Source organism: Electrona antarctica (genome assembly GCF_951216825.1).
Source record: "Electrona antarctica genome assembly, chromosome: 12".
In the NCBI taxonomy this organism is placed as follows: Eukaryota; Metazoa; Chordata; class Actinopteri; order Myctophiformes; family Myctophidae; genus Electrona; species Electrona antarctica.
Genome location: NC_136793.1, coordinates 19,474,033 through 19,496,227, shown reverse-complemented (window position 1 = coordinate 19,496,227; position 22,195 = coordinate 19,474,033). Strand labels below are relative to the sequence as shown.

At 41.9% G+C, this 22,195-nt stretch overlaps 2 protein-coding genes across 2 annotated transcripts; one reads left to right on the top strand and one right to left on the bottom strand.

Moving 5' to 3' along the window:
* The first annotated feature begins 1,328 nt into the window (after window positions 1-1,328).
* On the top strand, window positions 1,329-3,716 carry LOC306934324 (granzyme A-like). Its single transcript, XM_079516895.1, has 5 exons — window positions 1,329-1,420; window positions 1,609-1,756; window positions 1,970-2,123; window positions 2,572-2,850; window positions 3,482-3,716. Exons 1-5 carry the CDS (start codon window positions 1,360-1,362, stop codon window positions 3,632-3,634), a joined length of 795 nt encoding a protein of 264 aa, XP_079373021.1. The 5' UTR covers window positions 1,329-1,359; the 3' UTR covers window positions 3,635-3,716.
* Window positions 3,717-8,833: 5,117 nt separating this feature from the next.
* Window positions 8,834-14,972, bottom strand: areg (amphiregulin). The gene is made up of 6 exons (XM_079515401.1): window positions 14,872-14,972; window positions 13,627-13,797; window positions 12,918-13,179; window positions 12,299-12,466; window positions 10,865-10,961; window positions 8,834-9,109 (listed from the first exon to the last, which is right to left on the bottom strand). Exons 1-5 carry the CDS (start codon window positions 14,906-14,908, stop codon window positions 10,868-10,870), a joined length of 732 nt encoding a protein of 243 aa, XP_079371527.1. The 5' UTR covers window positions 14,909-14,972; the 3' UTR covers window positions 8,834-9,109; window positions 10,865-10,867.
* Window positions 14,973-22,195: the final 7,223 nt, after the last annotated feature.

Here is a 22,195-nt window from a genome sequence, read left to right as displayed (position 1 = left end):
GTACTGGCCATATATGGAGCGTGTCTTGAGTGTACAGGGTTTGATGAGGTCAGATCAACATATGGAATGTCAGAACAGGTCAGCTCCATATATGGAGATGGTGGCAGCGGGGGCAGTGTCTTGAGTGTACAGGGTTTGATGAGGGCCCAGGTGGGGCCGAGCCTTAATCTTGGGCCTGTTGAATGGACAGGTATCAGTCAAAAGGGAGACATCGAAGAGGAAGGACAGGTGGGGGAGGATCAACAAAATGATAAACATTTTGTTTGATAGTAGCAATTGGCATTGCCCTCTGGGATTTTCCATGTTAATTCCTTCCTTTTTTAGTGATTTAATTTCTCACCTTTATTTATACTCGGAAATACAGTTGAGGGCAAGCCCTCATTTTCAACGTAGACAAGGTATACAATACACAATACAGTCACAAAACAATACATCAAACACAACATTATAAATCAGGGTAATCAGAAAAAGCTGTCTTGCCCAACTCTGTCTGGGTCTGAGGAACCTTGAGCCTTAAGAAATCACTAGAGCGGGTCTGATAGGTGCTATTGTTCAGTTCCATCATGGAGCAAATATAGTCAGGGAGCATCCCAGCAATGGCTTTATATAAAAATAGGTGCCAATCTCGCCTTTCAGTCAGAGAGGAAAAACCTGAGTTCTCATAAAGTGCACAGTGGTGGGTACCATAACTATCACCTATAGTCCACCGCAAGGCAGAGTGGTAGACAGTGTCTAGCCGCTTTAAAAGTGAAGGAGCAGCAGACCTATAAATAATGTCCCCGTAGTCCAGGACCGAGAGGAAAGTGGACTCAATAATAGCTTTTTTACTGGAATCAGGGCGGCACAATGTTTTCTCTCATCTAAGGCGGAGATGATATTGTTAGTTACAAGAGTGACAGCGGTAACTGTACTGTGATTGGATCGAAAGCCGGACTGATAGACAGTTAGATTTAAAACAGAGAAATTGGAAAGAAATACTTTTAACTTGGGAGTTTATGAGTGTTTCCAGGATTTTATTTTGTACCTTCTCCTCTGTCTCCACTTTAAACTCAATAATTAAAGTTTAATGAATAATCATAATGCAATGATATTGGCACTTGCCCAGGGGAGCAGGTGTAAAGAGAAGTTACTGTACACTGTTCTTTTTCTATCGCTGCATATAAAAGCTCAACATGTTGTAAACGCTTATTCACAGCTTCAAATGTTGACATGTGTGTCATTAATGCACAAATGTGTCACCACACGTGCTCAGACTGAGACCACATCCTGTGAACTCAAGATATAAAGAAGCGTGTGTGCATCAAAGCATCTTTCAGTCTGTCCAACACGTTGACGTGGTTTCACTTCACAGAGGGAGATATGACCTACACAGTTATCAGTGCCATGACCTATTTTATGGTCCTTCTCTACCTCCAATCCTGTAAATATTGAAGTTATTTATTGTGTGATTTATTTGCTTTATTTGCTTTGTCCATGTTACTGCTCTTTTTCAGCCATGCTTTTGCAAAAATGAATAAGCAGCTGGCAACTTCAAATTCAGTTGTGATTGATTAGTAGTTGATCTGTATATTTTATTGTTCAACAGATAATCACAATATTTTGTCCTAGGTTATTGTGCAGAGATAATTAGGGGCAGAGAGGTAAAGCCTCACTCCTTGCCTCACCTGGCCCTTCTGGAGGACAGCAACGGACCTGTTTGTGGAGGAACCTTGATCAATTCAAAATGGGTCTTGACTGCTGCTCACTGTAGTAATAAGTAAGTCTCTTATGTCATTTGCTAAGATTACTGATGCCCCAAATTTACTTTTTGTATTTTGTTAAAAAGTGAGCACATATAGACAAGGTATTTGTGTGATGATATGTGTGGTGTTGGTAATGTTTGACGTGAGTAGTTGTAGAACTTCTGCATGTTGTTCGTTTGTTGCAATGTAGCCTATCTTATAAAATGCTGTGCGGCATAACTTTACAGAACTGAAAAAATAAGAATTGAGAAGGTGATTCTGGGGGTGCATTCCATCAAAAATCAGGAAAAGGATTCCAGGCAAACACGAAAGGTCAAACTCCATGTTCCTCACCCCCGCTTTGATATCACAACAATGGAAAATGACCTCTTGCTGCTGAAGGTAAAGTGATGATAAATTGCTGAGATGACTTAAAATGAAAATCTACAAACAGATGGAGACCTTCATCAGTCTATCTTGGTAATAACCTGATGAAGGTCTCTGGACAATAATGTGTCCCCTATCAAGACGTATAAGTTATGTTGGGGCGGTGGTGGCTCAGGGGTAGAGTGCCTGGATGGCAACTGCAAGTTCGAACCCGGGCTCCTCCAGAGTTACTGTCGAAGTGTCCTTGAGCAAGACACTGAACCCCTAATTGCTCCCGATGTGCTAGTTGGTGCCTTGCATGGTTTCCGCTGCCATCGGTGTATGAATCATTTGAATGTGTGTGTGAATGGGTGAATGTAATGCACAATCTATGTAAAGCGCCTTGGATAAAGGCGCTATATAAATTTACCATTTATGTTCATGCAGTAAAGAATCCAGAATTCCAAGTACTTTTCTTTTTCAGCTTGATAAACCGGTAAAGAAGACGAAGACAGTCAAATATCTAGCAGTATCTAAAAAATCTGCCCCGGACCCTTCAGCGGGCTCCACCTGTCTGGTGGCTGGATGGGGGAGGACAATCGGATACACAAAGAAACAATCCAAGATGTCTGATGTTTTGATGTCTGTCAATGTGACTGTCATTGACAGAGTGAAGTGTAACTCACCTGCATATTACAACTCTAAGCCTATCATCACGCACAACATGATATGTGCTGGTGGCGACAGTGGCGACACATGTGAGGTATATATCACTGAGAATTATTATTATTTATTTATAGGATGCAAATGTGATGAGGGTTCAACATAGGGATGGGTGTCGTTTGGACTTTTGCGAGTCCGGTACCGATTCCGGTTCTGCTTATCGATTCCGGTTCTTAACGGTTCCCTATTTCGGTTCCAAAATGGTATAAAATAACTTAAATAAGAGGTCAAATGTTTATTTAACAAAAAAACTCAATGTATAGTATAACAACATGTATATTCGTTGCTGTCGGGAAGAAACCACCTAACTCCATTGGACCCTGGACTGTCTGCTAAAACAGCTAACTCCACCACCTCTCCCCCTCTCATGCAAGTAATTGACAAATGACAATATATAGTCACAACACCAACTTTGATGAGGCAGTATTGCTTTTGTTTTTTGAAAAATGTATACAGATTTTTTTCATTTTCTGAAAAATGAACATTTTGGAGTTAGGTGGTTTCTTCCCGACAGCAGAGATATAGATATTCTCTTTCTCCGAGCGTCACAGTTAAGTTAAATCAAGGTGAATTTGAATTTGACTTATTACTGGTCTGGCACTACTCTGCTCAGCACCTATTATTTAACGTTTGGATGTTATTTAATAATTGCGCTGTCTTCTTCCCTATAGGGTGATTCTGGTGGTCCGCTGCAGTGCAATGGTGTGTTAGTAGCAGTTACTTCTTTTGGCCCCCCAAAATGTGGTCAGAAGAACAAACCAGGAGTGTATTCCTTTCTTTCAAAAAAACACATCAACTGGATCAAAACAACTATAAAAAAATGATTGACTCATGATTGAGCAGTTAAGAATTTCACTAGGGTATGCACGTGACATCATCATACCCAGAAGTTATGCGGGAACGCCTACTGAGTGGCAAAAAAATACTTTCTGGCCTTGACAGCCCATACAGTACATCCAAACAGAAAAGTCATGATTGCATTAAACAACGTTAAACGACGTTAAACTCACTTTGCGACTCACTTTATGCATGCGCATACCCTCTATTCTGCAATGTTGAGAGTAAAATTCACAGTATTCATTTTATTTTGTAAATATAAACAAATGTACCCATGTTTACACTCTCAGAGATAGAAATGTCTAAATAAACAATTTTACTGTGAGCCACTGCGACAGCTCTAAGTGCATGATGATATATATTTAAGTTATTCTGAAAACACAGTTTTACATTCCACGTACTACTTCAAATGGTTAAATAAATATATTGTGGTATAATTTACTAATAAAGAAAATCTTCCTGGATTGTAAGGCAACAGCTTTATTGTACATGAGTCATGAGTTTGACTCACAGGTTAAAAAGTGGGTGAAATTCGAAAAAAAAAATTGTGTGCATTCTGTGATTTTAGAGTTTATTTCGAACATTATTTGAAATCAAATACATTAAAACAAAACTGAAACAAAAAGAAAGAAGAAGAAAGGGGTAAGGAGATCAAGGAGGAAAATAAATTAAGTTTTAAAGCACTTTTACCACAAAAAGTACAGGTAAAGGGTTTTCTTCTTTGTGGGTCTATTCACAAGCTTTTGCTTGAAATAAATACATAATAAAAATAAAATAAAACATATTTATACATAGTACCTGAGAGATACTGTAAGATGATATAAACCACTTCACTTGGTACACTATTGTGTCAGACACCAAGAACTGATGGTGAGCCCACTCTGATGCTGCATGTGGGAGCCAACCCTATAGGCACAGCTAGGAGGGGAAGGGGGCACATCAGCTATGTGGAGTCTGTGGACACAGACTCCACAGCGTGACAGCAGAGCCGACAACACTGATCTACATCAGCTTCGGAAAGAAATGCTCGATAAAGTGGTCTGCTAATGATTAATTGGCTTGCTGTGGAATCGTTTTGTGGGATTGGCTGAGCCGCAAATGCGGCATCCTGCCTGAAAAACTTTGGTTGTTAGGCCTACAGTATGTCTTGGAAAGCATCTTTGTGATGGAGCTGTCAACTAAGTGTATTGAGGGTCAAGCTATTGTTAATGTTTACCTTGACTGCATCACCTACTGTACGTAGGTGTCGGTGATACTGTATGTGTTTGATGGCTGTTGGGCTGATCTATGCGGCCTCGCCTTTTCCACATTCACTAGCCACATAACACCACACTCCTTTAACCACACTCATACGTCTATCTACCAACAATTGCAGCAATGTTTATTGAAGAACTAAAAATAGCTGTAGCATAACAGCTTAAAGGTTAAAATAAGTATCAGCTTTATTTACAAGATACATGCACATGTACCAATAATGAACACACCTTCTTCATGGTGCAGCCATCTCACTTGCTAGTGAGCTAAATGTGATACTTGAAGATATCTGTCACACCAATGCCAACGCTTTGAGTTCAAAGCTGTTGTAAAATTAGGGCAAATGATTATAGATATTAACAGATCAGAACTAAATAGAAATGTATGCTATTTTAACTAAAAAAACAAACAAATAGCCTAACAATCTAAGTGGAATGGCAGTAGCAAGGTGACTTAGAGAAGACCATACAGAATTAAGCAATGAATGTACAAATTGTCTATGTTAACTTATAATATAGCCAAAGCTGGGACTATGTTTAAATCGATATGGTCCTGCATTTTCTGAATGCAGAATAGATTTTCCCTGAGTGAGTCTGTGCCAGCGCACTAGTGCTCTCACAAGTAGAGTCAACTGGTAGACTTTGAGGTCTGTGGAGGTATAGGATATAGGATTGGCAAAGATAGAAAGGAACCGTACCGGTAATCTAGAATTGTATTGTCTTTACAGTACGTGTCAACTTTAATTATAATATAACTTTTTACATCATTAGAGTAGTGGCTCGTTAGAATAGAGTTATTTTTGAAGATCAAATGATGGCACATCACTATTCCAAGCTGTTTGCTACTCATTCATTAATGTGAAGGTCATATACTGTACATTCAAAATAGTTCAATTCAAAATGTGTGATTATGCCTTTATGTAAATTAATGACATCTCCTAAAAATAAGTTAGTATTCTGTAGCTTTTTTGAAGGAGTCAGTCACATTATCCTAGAGGCCGACCATTTTCTTTGAATTATTTTCATTTGTTAAAACCGGCTAAGTTAGCATTTATCAGGCGAATATAAAGCCACTTTCATGTGAACCACAACCACGTATGCAACTGGATCTTTTGTGTCGAACTATGCAGTGATATAATGGAGGTAATATTTGTTTGCTTGCATTCCTCTGTGCCTTTTATGTGTTCTATTCCACACTGTTGGCATGAGCTTTCTAATTATGAGTAGGTGTGTGTGCGTGCGTGCGCGCGTGCGTGCGTGCGCGCGCGCGTGCGTGCGTGTGTGTGTGCGTGTGTGTGTGTGTGTGTGTGTGTGTGTGTGTGTGTGTGTGTGTGTGTGTGTGTGTGTGTGTGTGTGTGTGTGTGTGTGTGTGTGTGTGTGCGTGCGTGTGTGTGTGTGTGTGTGTGCGTGTGCGTGTGTGTGTGTGTGAGAAAGAGAGAGAGAATCCACCTTTCTCCCAGTTCAAATACCTCTCTATTTGTAGTATTACCCATTCATACAGACTAGGTAGGATGTCACTCCTCCATTCAAAACACTTCAGCACCATGGCAACACATAACTACACTAGATGTCTGTGTTTACATATACAGCAGACAGAAGATAAGAACTGAGAGATTATAATGTTCTAAATGTCATGTTTTGTTTTATTTTAATTGCATGTACTGTATCTAGACAGTCCTAATGTTAGCAATAATCAAGAGATATCTTTCCCGATAATTTATGGTGTAACTGTAACACTAAATATGAACAAATCATTATTCCATTGATTTGATTGACGTCAATAGCCTCTGTACCCATGTTTGGGAAGTGCCATATCCGTATCCTGTTCCAGTTAATTTTCCCGTATCTTTCCTATATGAACCAGAAATACATGATATGTCTCCTTCATGTGTTTCCAGTTTAAATCGGCTGTCGAGCATGAGACAATTAACTGGAACAGGAAACGAGTATGACACCTTCTGGAAATCCGGGACTATACGGTTATACACAGACTATTCTGCCCTACAAAGCCAAAGTGCAGTAACTACGTTTTTGAACCCACCAAATTATTTGTGTATCCCAAAGGTCAATTTAGTGTTGGTGATTTTGATTTTGTTGGGCACTGGCCTACTTGGAACGATGCAAGTTGGAAATGCATGCCCCACTCAGATATTATGTCTGTGTCCCATTTCTGCTCATATATGGAGTTCTTTGTCAGGCATGCCCGGCATGCCCAAATATGGAGTCTATGCAGATATCAGAATGACGTCAGAACAATCCAGCTCCATATATGGACACTAGGCAGGGGCCCTGTCCAGAGCCCGAGCAGAGAGAGGCCTTACTGGACAACTGTTTGAAGTCGGTGGGGCGAACGGTTCTCGAGTTACGTGGATTACAGACGTATACGTACATTTATAGTTAGACTAGAGCGGAGTTCTGTGTCAGGCATGCCCACATATGGAGCCTGGCCCGGGCAGAGGCCTTTTGTGGCCTGGTAGAGGCCTTTTGTGGCAGTTCGGCAGTTCTGGACAACCGTAGGTCCGATCAACTCGACACCGGGCACTGCACTCCCTGTGGGGGTGTGGTGGAACGCGTGTGTCGAATTTGAAGTCGGTGGGGCGAACGGTTCTCGAGTTACGTGGATTACAGACGTACAGAGACTTGGTGCATTTATAGTTAGATATCACTTATTTGTCAATATCTCATTTGGCTGACCGGTTGAAACACTTTTAAACCCAATATCAGCCACCCCCCCACAACCACCCCCCCCCCCCCCCCCCCCCCCCCCCTCGTAATTACTTCACTTTGGCTTTATAGGGCAAGTATTATTGTCTGCACTTTCTATTTGAGTCTTTATCAGTGAGAAAGATCTTATCAGATCTTATTTGTCTTTGGCTATTAGAACATTTCTCTCGATACTGTATTTATTAGTTTAAGAGGGTGCAGTTCTTAGTTTAGACTCGTCATTGGTTAGACCATGCAGTCATTAGTCCTACAACCTATCTCAAACCCTCACCCTAACCCTAACCTCCCACGGGGCAGCACACCTAAAACTAACCTTAACCCTCTCCCAACCCTTAACGCAACCTCACCAACCTTAATCCGGTCGTTTTAACGCACCCCTCACCAACCTTAATCCGGTCGTTTTAACGCACCCCTCACCAACCTTATGTCTACAAACAGCACTCAGTTGCTGCAATGGAAATCTTTGCAGATAATAAAGTTAAAAAAAAAGTTCCATACACCAATAGCATGTTTCGATGTTTACATCTGCAATTTGGGACGTGCGATAGATACACCATTTGGTGTCTAAAGAGCTTCATTCCATTGTGTCAATGTGTTACATTTCTTGCGTAATGTCACCAAGAGTTCTGTGAAGTTATCTCACTGCAAAGTTATTCTTGGCCTCTACACAGTAAAAGTCAGAGTAGTCATTTAACTCTACATAAGGAAGTGTCGATTTGGTTGTATTTGGACTGTCTCACTCAGGGTTAGGGTAATGCTCAGGATTGCACAGTGTACTCTGCATTTTACATCTGTGTTTGGCCACAATGCTGCTGTGTTTGTATGAGCATCCAACAGTGGTATAAGATGCGTCTACAGAAAAGAATGTAAACACATAACCCATGAGGTGGCAGCATGACACACAAACACACACACACACACACACACACACACACACACACACACACACACACACACACACACACACACACACACACACACACACACACACACACACACACACACACACACACACACACACACACACACACACACACACACACACACACACACACACACACACACACACACACATTCAAAGTACAAAAGACACCGACGGCAATCACATGCTTTATCTAACACTGAGAGACTTTAATGATGATCAAATTCCATCGTCCTCCTTTTCCAGCGTGACATAATGAGAGTAAAACTCTGACCTATAACAACGACAACAGCAGTGAAATAAATAAAACCTAGCCATAATAGAGACGTATAAAGGAGACGCTCAACGTCTCCACTGAAATCTTCACAAACATGACAATGGTCCGACATGCATACAGTACATACACTATATCATACACACATTACTCCGCAATAAATAATATGGCACTCAAATAAATTACATTCTATGCGAGTTCTGGGCAGCGTTTCTGCACAGCGTCTAGAGCAGTGGCGAGTGGGCTGGTCATTCTTCTTGCAGGGCTGGACTTCATCCCATCTTTAGGCCTGGGTGAGGAGAGACAGGGAAGCGTGTCATTTAAGCACTTAAACCCCCTATTCTAACCTGAGTTACAACTGTACTTGGACCGCTTTTCTTTTGTCAACACCAAATTTCTTTGCCCAAAATAGCCGCGCTACAAGCTCACAACTCGTCCCACTCCCAAGTCCCAACACAACAGTTTTTTTCCTTCAAATGTTCCCCCCAGAATAGGCAAGTGGTTAAGCAATTAAGCCACATGTAGTTTTTCACAAGTAATGAAAAAAGCCGTTTTACAATCTCACACTATGTTGCAGTTGTGAACTTGTAGATATGCTATTTTTGTATAAAAATAAACTTTACAACGGTTAATGTTTTACAAAATTGCGTGCTAAATAAGCATAAGGAAACATACAGTCACATCATAGATATAATAAAAGTATTATAGATAGGTCATAAGCACTTTGTTTATAGGTGCCTTGGTGTTGCTATGGACCTACCATAAAACAAAAATATCATGGAGGTCTCCATGGATTGATTATCGCAATAAGCTTCTGGTAAGAAGTAAAGGTAAAGGATACATTTGCTTTGTGATTGAATGGAGTGAAAAACATACTATGCTCAGGTAACAGAGCTGAATAAGGCTGACCCCAAGATACTTGACAAAAGTAAAAGTATACAATTAAAGTACTTAGAGCTTTAGAGGACTTCAGTTACTTTACTTAATTTTATCACAGAGATTTTGAAGAAATCCTGAAATCCAGCCAATATTGTTGACTAAAGTGCTGCCTTCATTCAGGCTTTGTTTTATAGCCAGCGGAAAAACAAGTGGAAAAAGTTGAAAAGTTGTTTTTGAGTAAATTACTCACAATGATGAAATATTGTCTATATTTTTTCACATTCAAGTGTTGTAATATTTACGTGGGTAACCAGACAGGCTTTCTTAAGGGCGGAACCTATAATTTAGTGACAGGTATGCTATGAAGAGAATGTTGAGTAGCCACATTGTTTTGCTTAAGCCTTAAGGCTATAGGTTTTTGTCTGTGGGCTACATTGACTGGAGTGTATACACGTGATGTCTGAGCGTACGCCTGTTTGTGTGTATGCCTGTTTGTGTGTGTGTGTGTGTGTGTGTGTGTGTGTGTGTGTGTGTGTGTGTGTGTGTGTGTGTGTGTGTGTGTGTGTGTGTGTGTGTGTGTGTGTGTGTGTGTGTGTGTGAGTGTGTGTGTGAGTGTGTGTGTGTGTTGCGTGCAAGAGAGAGTGTGAGGCCTGACCACATACTGTATGTTCAGCTCCTTACTATAAGTGGAATAATTGGGTGCCTGAGGGTGCACACGTTAGTATTTAAGAGCTGTTATTGTGCAGCATTATGTCCGTAGATACATGGGTGAATCACCCTGAATGTTCAGTGTGCACCAGCATGGTGTAGATGAGACTAATTCAGTCTAATCCATCTTGAAGGGACTTCCTCTTCATGTGGCGCAATCCTGTCCATTCAATAACAAAAACACAACGTGCGCTTTTACTCTAGTGCCCCCCCTTCCCCCTCGCTCCTGTCTGGCTGGCATCACACTCATGTCTAGTGACTGACACCCAACATCTATTTGTAGGAGATTGTAATGACCTAATTTGAATTGTTTCATCATGTACAGTGTTTAAAAACAGATTACCCGTCTATTTTTACCCAGCCGTCTAACAGCATCCTGTGCGTGTTCCGTGAGCACATGTACAGTCTTTGTACAGTTTAAAGAGGCTAAAGAGCGTAACTACTGTATGACACGCACCGTTCACACCATGACATCACTGACGGCTTTCTGGAGCTTCTCCTCTTCCGTTCCTGTTCCCAGGTAGGCTGCCATGAAGTTCTTATGTGTCCTGTAACTGAAAGCAGAGACAATAACCATCATTCAAATTTCAAATGAACATGTATCTTGATCATGTTTACAGATGGTGTGTGTGTGTGTGTGTGTGTGTGTGTGTGTGTGTGTGTGTGTGTGTGTGTGTGTGTGTGTGTGTGTGTGTGTGTGTGTGTGTGTGTGTATGTATATATATATATATATATATATATATATATATATATCATAAATATCATAAATTGTGTGACTGAAAGTACAAATATTACAAGCTGTGTGCTGTTTCACTGTTGCAATACCTTGAAACAATACTTACACTGTCCAAGCCCCAGATTTTTTTACTGATCATTCCATATCTCTTGATTATATTTGCTTCCACCTGGACTATTGACTTTGTTCGGTATTCAGACATTACTTATGATGCAATGTGGTTACTGATTGATTTAGAATTGAGAATATGACCTGTATCTACGTTAAGCCCTTTCCAGTTAACATAGAATACAGACTGTTGTTAGAAAGGTAACATTTAAGTAAACATGATAAAATACACACATACTAGACTAAATAGAGTATTATTATTTTACATTTATATTAAACCTACTGAGTTTTCTAAGCCACTAATAACAACATCAGCAGGGCAAAATAAACATTGATCAGAGATTGATCATTCCGATGAGATATATTTGAGGTATTTGTGTTAAAGAAGTATTTGTGTACTGTTAAGCACATCAAAGTACCGAATGTTCGGTCAACCACTGGGAAATGTAAAGCTTTAACAGTTCATTAACTCTTCCCAGTGAAGTCAGTGAGCAATCGTGGAGTACAGGGTGTGTTTGGGTGTGTTATATGCTTTAGGATGTGTCAGTGTGTCCGGATGCCAAGAAGTGTTTGAGGGCAGGATGTTGGCTTTTCATGTGGAGCGTGTGTTGGGGGGAGTGGAGGGTATCACCGTCATGCACACACATCCATAACCACATGAACCCTGTCATCCCAGTTCTGGGCACGTTATATACTGTAGACGCGGCAAATAGGCAAAACGTTTGGTGAAAATAGGTGAACATCCGATGAAAATGCGTCAAGTTCATGCACACAGGTACTTACTTTTATGCACCTGGCACGAGTAGTCACCTCAAAGTTGCAATTGTCTGTTTCGACCAAAAATAGACCTAAATAAACGATAGGTAATTCTTTATACCAAGCCAAGCTCTAAATCTGGTCTCAGCATACCACCATGTGCTGTGTGGTTTGGTTTGGTTTGGTTTGGTTTGGTTTGGTTTGGTGCGTGCGTGCGTGCGTGCGTGCGTGCGTGCGTGCGTGCGTGCGTGCGTGCGTGCGTGCGTGCGTGCATGCGTGTTAAACACTCACTGTGCACATGTCATGAGTAGGATGGCAGTGCAGCTGATAATCGACAGGACTACAGCAATGACCACCAAGATTGTCTGCACCACCTCGGATCCGCCTCCTTCCTCTTCATCGTTCTTCGTCTCCAACAGCTGGATCCCACAGCGCTCGCCGTCATAACCCTTCATGCAGCTGGAGTGGAAACAGGTAGATAAGACCAATAAGTTGATCATAGTTAATTACTTTATCATATTTATCACGAAGGAAGGGTCAATCTGAAAAACAAACATCTACCACTTATCCAAAGTAGATTTCTCCCCTGGTCAATGGAGATATTAGGCTTCTGTACTTCAGGCAGTGCTACTCTGCTACAGTATATTCACTCACCCCTCTGACCTGCACCCCTAACTATGATCCCAGACAGTCGAGCACCCAATGTTGGGTCGCCCGCATGAGAACCCAAATACGTACCGCTCATCCAAGGCGAACCCTCCCTGGCATGGCTAATGTACAGTACAATTTCAGGTTGAGAAAGCAATGGACAATAGCATACTCTATGAAAAACAAAAGTTACTATAAATGAAAATAAAATCCACTGATAATATTAACACTGAATACGACTCATGCTGTGGCCCGTACTCACACACACACTGGTTCCTGCAGGCCTTCCATGTATTTACAGAAGCCATGGATACAGTAGCTCAGATGGGTGGTGCCACAAGGATCCTCTGTGGTGGTGTGGACCGACGTGAGGCCAGTGGTGTGGCCGCTGGTGTGTCCGCCGGTGTAGTATGTGTGCTCCGGGTTGAAGGCAGTGGTGGCTTGGCTCCCGAGTCTGTGCCTCCTCTTGCCCTTGCCTTTTCCCTGCCTCCTCTTCTTCTTCTCATCTCTACTGTGGTGCGTCCCTGTCAAAGGAGAAGCGGTTAGTGGAGGTGTTCGCAGCTAAATCTGGACTACCACTCGATTTATAACAACATTGATTTTATTATAGGAGGTTGTTGGGAGGGTTTACATAATTATGTTACTGTTGGGTTCCTTCAATGATAAAAGAGATGTTGAGTATAGTCGATTAATAAGGCAGAATAGGGAAATACCAAACTCCCATGAGAGAGTGGAGCTGTTTGAGTTGAAATTGTCAGTGACAATTAGGGTTGGGTTAACTGCCCACAATGACGAGTCCGCCAAAATACAGAAATTGTTTGATGGATCGTTTTAATTTGGCATTTAATTTAGTTTTGTTCTGATTACTTTTGTGCATATGATCTCCCAGAATAAAAAGATGGAAGGAATGGAAGATTCAAAGAAATATGAAAAAGTTGAAGTGGAAAAGAGTTTGCTTCAGTGCTATTTACCGTGAGATGAGGAGATGTCGGCTCCTCCTGAAAGGTCGTCGTCCACTTCCAGCTCCTCATCGTCACTCAGAGAACTCTGGAGGCCCTCTCCAGAGGCCGGACCTCCAGTCACACGGCTCAGTCCGTTGGAGAATGTGACCTCAGATCCCAAGACTCCTACAGCACTGAAAGCTAAAACCACACCAACCACAAATCACACATAGTACATACATGTCTAATACGAAATGAACTATAGAATCAGAAAATCCGAGAAGATAAAGAATCTAATCTTTCTCCGTGGCCATGCATACGATATCACCAAAACACAGAAACCTGAAGCATGGCCCGAGGACCTCATCAAGGAGTCAAATCCTGAGCTTTAACGGGAACAGAGCATTTTGTTGCCATTGCGTGGCTTTCTGTGTGAAAACGCTTCGTTCCCATTGAAAAACATTGCAAAAAGGCACAGAAATTAGGTGTGACCATAGCCTAAGCCCCAAGGCATGAATTTGCTGGCAATTACCGGTAATTCAGATACTTGTACAGACCTACAAACCCTTTTACAGCTGTAGGACAGTATATTGTTTTAAACAGTAATTGTCTGCCTTTTATTTGCAAGTCAAATGCTATTCATTTTATCAGGTTGAACTGTATAATATCTATAAATCAGACATAGGATAATGTAGAATTTGTCCCCCAGGCCTTCTATGCTAGTATTTTGCCTTACACCAAATCTCTTCACCGAAAATAGCCGATGTACAAGCTCACAACAACGTGTTGTGGGCTTGTACATTGGCTATTCTCAGTGAATGTTCGCCCCTCTCCGGATCAATTTCAAGTGGTTATTGTAGAAACCAGTAACAGCTCGGCTACTATATTGATTATCCAGTCACATGTGTGTGACAATAGATTTGGCACATAATTCAAAACAATTGGCACCATTTAGTTGGTGAAAACCACCAATATTTTCTTTGAAATGCCTCAATAGTCTGTTTGTTTGACATGCCCTTGTGGTAAAACTTCTTTCTCCACCTTCATCCGGTGCCCTATCATTTTACTATCGCTGTATTTGCCCGGTTCATCCCTGCCACACAAACACACACGCACACGCGCACACACACACACACACACACACGCACACACACACACACACACACACACACACACACACACACACACACACACACACACACACACACACACACACACACACACACACACACACACACACACACACACACTCAGCATCTACATGTCCAGACTTACCAAAACACAGGAGACAGGCAAGGACGAGAGTGTTCATATCCCAGGAGAGTGTTCTGTGTACGAGAGAGCTCACAGCTGATCTGTTTCCACGGGTGCCTGTGTGTGTGATGTGGGAGATTGTGCTATGCTGTGTCTATACCTCCACTGGGGTTGACTGCAGCTTTTATAGACAACGCCTGCTTGACAGTTCTCCGGGGACGGAAGGGCGTGTAGGTGTGCGTGTGTGCCTGTATGCCTGTGTGTGTGTGTGTGTGTGTGTGTGTGTGTGTGTGTGTGTGTGTGTGTGTGTGTGTGTGTGTGTGTGTGTGTGTGTGTGTGTGTGTGTGTTCTACATGTAGGTGTGTGCAAGAGGGATGCAGTGTGTGTGTGTGTGTGTGTGTGTGTGTGTGTGTGTGTGTGTGTGTGTGTGTGTGTGTGTGTGTGTGTGTGTGTGTGACAGGGAGAGAGTGAGAAATAGTGGTTTAGTATTTGACCAAGCATGTCTGTGTGTGTGTGTGTGTGTGTGTGTGTGTGTGTGTGTGTGTGTGTGTGTGTGTGTGTGTGTGTGTGTGTGTGTGTGTGTGTGTGTGTGTGTGTGTGTGTGTGTGTGTGTGTGTGTGTGTGTAATGATTAATCTGCCTCAAGGCGATACTTTTTGCATTTGACTTCTGGCGGGGAATGACAATAAAAGTCACCAACACGGGTTCACAGTAGTAACTAATATATTCTTCCTTTGTTACCACATATTAAGATGCCAGGAACGATCCCACTTATCCCCTTATTGCTTCCGGTTGGTCACATATTAGGCTGTATCACAGCTTTAAAGCCATGACTAAGGGACAGCTGCCCAGATTTGTATCACAAACACAAACACAGGTACTCATGCACACACACACACACACACACACACACACACACACCCACACATGTATGACAGTACATCTCAAGATTATTCTAGCCTGGTTGTAAAATAATGTTCACATAAATCTAGATGTGAAATCTTTTTGGGGTTAAATGAAATAAAAATTAAGAACTGGTCTGGAAGAACTAACTGAAACGATATTGTGTGCTTACAAAAGTAAAAGAAAGTGTTTCTTTTGGTCAAACACCTGTGGATGCGCCGCATTGGTGCATGATAATTGAGACTCATGGGATGTCAAACAGTCAAAGAATCAAAGTCAAAAATTCAAATTGAATTCTGTGAATATGTGATTACAAAACACAGGATAAGATAAGCAAGCACTTGTCTTAGCCCTTTTTGAGTGAAGTAAGATGCTGTTACTTTGTATCTCAAGGCACTATGGATACTAACATCTAATGAGTCATGAACATACCTGTTCAAGACATTTAGATATAATGATTTTAACCACCTGACGTTTGACAGTGGGTGATCCAAGGAGGAAGCCGGGTTCTTCCCATGTTAGAAAAACTCCCTTTTCATATTGTGCACTCACAACAGGAAACACCTTACAAGAGGTTCCCCATGAGTTGAAGTGCTGGTACCACTAGACCAAGACCCTGTTTGCCAATTATGTCCTTAAGGTGGAATGTAGACATTTCCCATAGACTGCAGGCTTCTTTACCACTTAAAAAACGTAGCCTATAGCATCTCTCTTCTGGGGGAACATTCACAGAATTCTACAAATTCACAACGCATAGCGTTGACCCCAGTCAAGAGATTATACACACCCCCCCCGGGGCCCCCCCCCCCCCCTTCCAATCCGGTTAAATAAAGCCTACCAATATATTAAGTTGAAAAACGAAAATTGCAGGACACATGTTTTGTTCGCATATTGTATTAAACAATATAAGAAAACTCTAACATAAATGTCCTTGTATTTGTGTTCCGCAGTTAAATTTACAATTCTAGTGTTTTGATTTGGTGAGGATCAGGATGACTTCAACCGTAGAAATTGTGCCTTGTTTGATTGATGACGCCCAGTGTTACAGTGCATCAATAGACCGTAACCAAGCGGAAACCTTGGGGCATGGGTTGGGGTGCGCTTCGCTGTGACATAGCAGCTGCTGTGACCTGCAGAGAGAGAGAGGGTGTGTTTGTTTGTTATTTTGTTGTGTCTTCAGGTTTTTTGGCATCCCATTGGAAAGCTGCTCGGAATGCCACAGATATCTCTGTGGCAGTTGCCCCTGACACATTTTGTTTATAGATACCTGAAATGAAATGTTTAGAATATGCGGAATGGCGTTGGGGAATGCGTCCAAAGATGCCACACTGTGGAAACTCTGACAGGAGCCTGGACAGAACACATCATAACAGAAACGCATTTGTAAACACAGTGAAGGTAGCTGCAGACGTATGTGCATCCAATAAAGACCCATTTTTATTGCAGTTGGCGTTTAAAAGTTACTTCAAGATAGAATTAGGCACACCACACACACACACACACACACACACACACACACACACACACACACACACACACACACACACACACACACACACACACACACACACACACACACACACGTCACACACACACACACACACACACACACACACACACACACACACACACACACACACACACACACACACACGCACACACACACACACACACACACACACACACACACACACACACACACACACACAAGAAGGGAGAGAGGCTCATCCTTAAATACACTGTAAAGGTGACCCATATATGGACACAATATATAGTTTGTTGTGTATGAAGACAAATACATGTATATTCACATGAAAGCACAAGGCTGAAGGCTGTGGCATTCTACAGCTAACAGGCTGCTCGTCTAACCTGTTGCACTTATTAATTTAGGAGATTTCTGTGGTTCAGCTAGCTTTGTGCTCAATGTAAGCCAAAACGGCTAATTGTTTCCAACCGCACCCACAGGACTGAACTGCTTTAACCACTTAAACGTGGCCTATACAGTATACTTTGTTGATCGGTGTCCCCCACAGCTCTATACTTGGCCCCCTCATTTTCCCTCTACATCAAATCTCCCTGCATCAAATAGCCGATCTACCAGCTCACACGATAAGAGCTTTATTGATCCCGCGGGGTACACTCAGGAAATTACATGCCCAGAAAATTGACGCTTGGGTTCAAGTGAACAATGCTGAATGCAGAACACATACGGTATCCAAGATGAAGATACGCACGCTTGACCTGCATACATATTACTCAAGCACTGATTCAAACTAGAAAAAGTGCTCCTTGGAGCACAGGTCTGCCAGGTCAGGTAGGTTATTGTGGGCCAGAAATGTTGGGAATTCTCCAATCACGATGGAATAGAAAAAAATCGGATGGATCCGTCTTGATTACTTGACTATAGAGATCATGTGTATCGATTTTTAGGAGAAGGGCCTAATGTAAAAAAAGGTGACAAAATCGGCCTCCTGGTGGTGTTAAAATAGGGCAATGTTAAAACCACTCCTATACAAACTTTATTTGTGAATCTTAGCCAATCATGATGGAATATTAAAAATCAATTGATCACATGACTATAGAGATTATGTGTACCGATTGAAGTGCAATTTGGATAAAATCTGAAGGAGTAATATAAAAAAATGTGTTAAAACGGACAACTCCAAACTTTAAAAGCCAATCTTAGCAAATCAGTATGGAATATGAAAAATGACAAGACAAGTTTCGTTGAATGACTATAGAGATCTACTCGGCCTCCTGGTGGCACTATAACAGGCCCATGTGAAAATTTGGGCCGAGGTTCTGCTTTGGCATCCTGCAGGGATTGTTTGTGCACAGTTTCACTGCGTTAAGGCCAGGAGATAAGCTGTTCACAGACGGAAGGATGGACGGACACACGGACAGGTTGCAAAAAATAGTTTGTGCCCTGCATGCCTTTCAGCCTGGCGGAGACAACAATGCTAATTATAGCTTGTAACTCAACATATACAGAAAAAGGAAATGTTATTCAAATAAAAAGATTAACTACGGTATACTGTATGTGTGAGAAATGTTACTGTCTGTCTGTCTGTCTGTCTGTCTGTCTGTCTGTCTGTCTGATTGTGTGTACGTCGTGCACACACACACACACACACACACACACACACACACACACACACACACACACACACACACACACACATGTGCGCGCACAAACACACGCACACATGCATGTGTGTGTGTGTGTGTGTGTGTGTGTGTGTGTGTGTGTGTGTGAGTGAGTGAGAGAGAGAGAGAGAGAGAGAGAGAGAGCGTGTATGTGCATATCTGTCTTTGTAAAGAATCCCTAAGCAGAGCTACAATAACAGGGTGTTTATGTATGATCAGGTCCATTCATTTACATGGTGAATGGCTCATTGACTACATCTCTAATGTGGCTGCAGAGGGACGCTATGTTATCTATTAACTACTTGAACGCTAGTGTCCTCGTTCTTGGTATGCCATTATAGGTGTACCTTTGGTGAAAATACTTTCCACGAAAATAGCCGATCTACAAGGTCTCAACGCATTCCGATATGCATGAGACGTTGAGAGGGTGCAGGAGAAAATGAGGTTGCCATGGGTAGACCCCTGAGGGACCCCAGTCAACAAAGTATAGGGTTAAGTGGTTAACTCCAGCTCACTAGAACACACTGTGCTCATTAGTATTCCCCCCAAAGGGACCAGAGCACGAGAAGTCTGGAGTGTCTTGATGTTTCATTTGTACTTTCATTTATGGTGATAGAATTGCTCAGAGGGGAAGAAACAATGTTTCGGATTAAATCCATTACACAGTCAATCACAGTATGAACATTCACGAATGGTAATCCATAAATTCAGTAAGGAAATACAGCATTCTGCATACAATACTGAGATTACATGTTACTGGGCACAGTGTGCAGTGTCCTACCCTACAGCTTTACGTTGGTTTGGCAGCTGCAAGACACAAGAGAAACATCAGCTGAAGACAGCTGGGGGGGATCACTGGTCTCGTCCTTGTTGGAGCTGTTAAGGAAATTATGAGGTCCCATCATTGGCACTCAGCAGAGGGAGGTGAAGGCATGACACAGCACAAGGAGTATGGCATATGGTCAGCATCGTTCTTTATTCGTTCCAATCATCTCAGTACAGCAGAATCGTAGCATGGTTGCTCATCGTCGTACAGTCAAGAGTGAAGCATCACCCCGTCCCTCCCCCAGTTGTCCCTTTCCCTCCCCTTTATTTCCCAACCACACACCCCCAAATTGACAGTCAGTGACAGGTGTTTTATTCAAATACAACAGGACATGGACAGATAATAACAGGTGGTGTTACAACATCTCCGTTCATGGTGTTGTTCATGGTGTTTGCTGACAGACAGGAAACTACTCTAAATGGGATAGCAGAGATGCTATACAAAATGTTCATATAAGGATCTGCGCTAAAGATAAGGGTGACACACAAATAAGTATACCTTTGCTGACAGTATGGAGGAGTCAAGTCAGCTGTTAGATTGACAGGAAGACTGCTCTAAATGGGAGATAGTTAGAGGCAAGCAGGAAACAAACTAATTTGAGAACACACCCAAGTAGGTAGAGGTAATAGTGACAGCTGTCAGATTGACAGCTGTTGGTTGGTTTGACTGCGTAGTGAATGATTGTCTCATCCTATTTGACCGAATGGAATACAATTATAAGTCTTATTGAATAGTAGAATTGGCATTCTAAAACTGCCATTACAGAGCTAATACAGAACAATGTGCCCAAAGAGCCACCATGTGCACCAGCATCATAACAAGGGTCCTCCATCAGACCATCACCCTTCGGCCCTTTTTGAAACCAGTCCCTTGACTTGAAGTGCTCTCGGGAGGTTCCCTCGTCAGGAAGTGCCCCTCTAGCTGAATCAAGTTCCCTTGATTAGGGTGCTGTGTATAAAAAACAGTTTGGAAATGCACTCGCCCTCCTTGTGCAGAAACAGGAAACAGACACCATTCGTTGCCATGGTTACCATCATGCCATTGTGTTACCTGTTATTTTGTTTGTACAGTTATATTGCATTGCATCGTGTATATGTTTGTGTGACATGTGGATTTCATTAATATGGACATTTAAAAGGAAATACAGCGTGACTGTCAAAAAGGACATGTCATATACATCCATGGTGTTTTTCACGGTGGGGTAAATAAAGAGCCCTTGTGAACATCAGTTGGAGCGTTGTCTATTCTGCATCAGATGAAGATTGTTTAGGAGCAGTTTATTTATAATTTATTTGTGGTGGTACTTACATTTGTAGGTTGCGGTTTCCATGCGGCACAGACTCGCTCTTGAGGGCTTTATAAGCCACTTCCACTCAAGGCTGCTTGGTTTCGGACGACACTTAATATGGCACAAACTTGCGTGAACGCGCATATCGAGGGCAAGTGTGTAGGGCGAGTGGCGAGGAGTTGGTTTCAGAAAGGGGGTTCCCAGGCATGGCCTGTTTGCCCTCCTGCCCTCAGGGAAGAGGCCAGAGCATGTGAGGCCTGTAACTGAACTGCGCCCCCTGTCAATCCTTGCACAACAGCACGTTACTAAACTGTACTGGAAACTTTTTAAAGGATTTCACCATGGCACTTTACCTATGTGCTGTGCTGGTAACTTTTAGATGAATTTCACATCATACATTTCTTAGATTTGTGAGGGCCGCTAGCCCCTCCTATATTCAGCTATAGTGTAGATTTTTGTCCTAACAGAAACATTAAGCGCCATTGACAAGGAATGGAAAATTTACGTCATATGTAAACGAGCAAATCTGTATTTTTGTTAAATTCCCATTGACAATGAATGGAGAATTTACATCATATGTGGACGAGCAAATCGACATGTTATGTCATGATGATGTACAATGATAAGAGAGCCCCTCACTTCACACGGGTGTGATTTTTATATTTACTATAGTTATGTTTTAGATTTGCTCTTTTTATGATGTTTTTTTAGATGGTTTGATGTTGCACTGAAAGTGGTTGAGGGGGAACGGTAATAATTGATATGGTAGCCATGATAGTCTATATTGATAGTTGTAGTTAGTGTTTATTGGTCCATTGTGTAATGATGTTTACGTTATATTTAGAGTATGTCTAAGCCTTTATTTGACAGTGATAGTGAAGAGAAAGACAGGAGGGCAAAAATACAAAAAGTGAATCAAATGCGGTCAACAAAATATGTCTCTCCCAGCTCACCCATCCTCCATGGTCAAACCAGCCTTAAGGTGAGCCAGTGAGGACCATTACTTAAACCTGCTGGAGGCCACCCGCGGAGGCACTCCCACCAATGCACCAATGCTGTGCCTACATCCATCACCAATTAAGCAATATATAAACACTATTTTGGCTCCTATACATATTCTATTACTAAATGGAAAAGCAGATTACTTCAAAGTACTGATTTTAGTATTTGGGAGACATTTTC

Bases quoted from the DNA above. Each gene is read 5' to 3' on its own strand.
- areg (XM_079515401.1), bottom strand. From the start codon at position 14,908: ATGAACACTCTCGTCCTTGCCTGTCTCCTGTGTTTTG. The intron at 13,180-13,626 runs GTAAATAGCACT...CTCCTTTGACAG, and splicing joins CGACATCTCCTCATCTCACG to GGACGCACCACAGTAGAGAT. The intron at 12,467-12,917 runs GTGAGTACGGGC...TTTCCACTCCAG, and splicing joins CTGCAGGAACCAGTGTGTGT to CTGCATGAAGGGTTATGACG.
- LOC306934324 (XM_079516895.1), top strand. From the start codon at position 1,360: ATGACCTACACAGTTATCAGTGCCATGACCTATTTTATGGTCCTTCTC. The intron at 1,421-1,608 runs GTAAATATTGAA...ATTTTGTCCTAG, and splicing joins CCTTCTCTACCTCCAATCCT to GTTATTGTGCAGAGATAATT. The intron at 2,851-3,481 runs GTATATATCACT...TCTTCCCTATAG, and splicing joins ACAGTGGCGACACATGTGAG to GGTGATTCTGGTGGTCCGCT.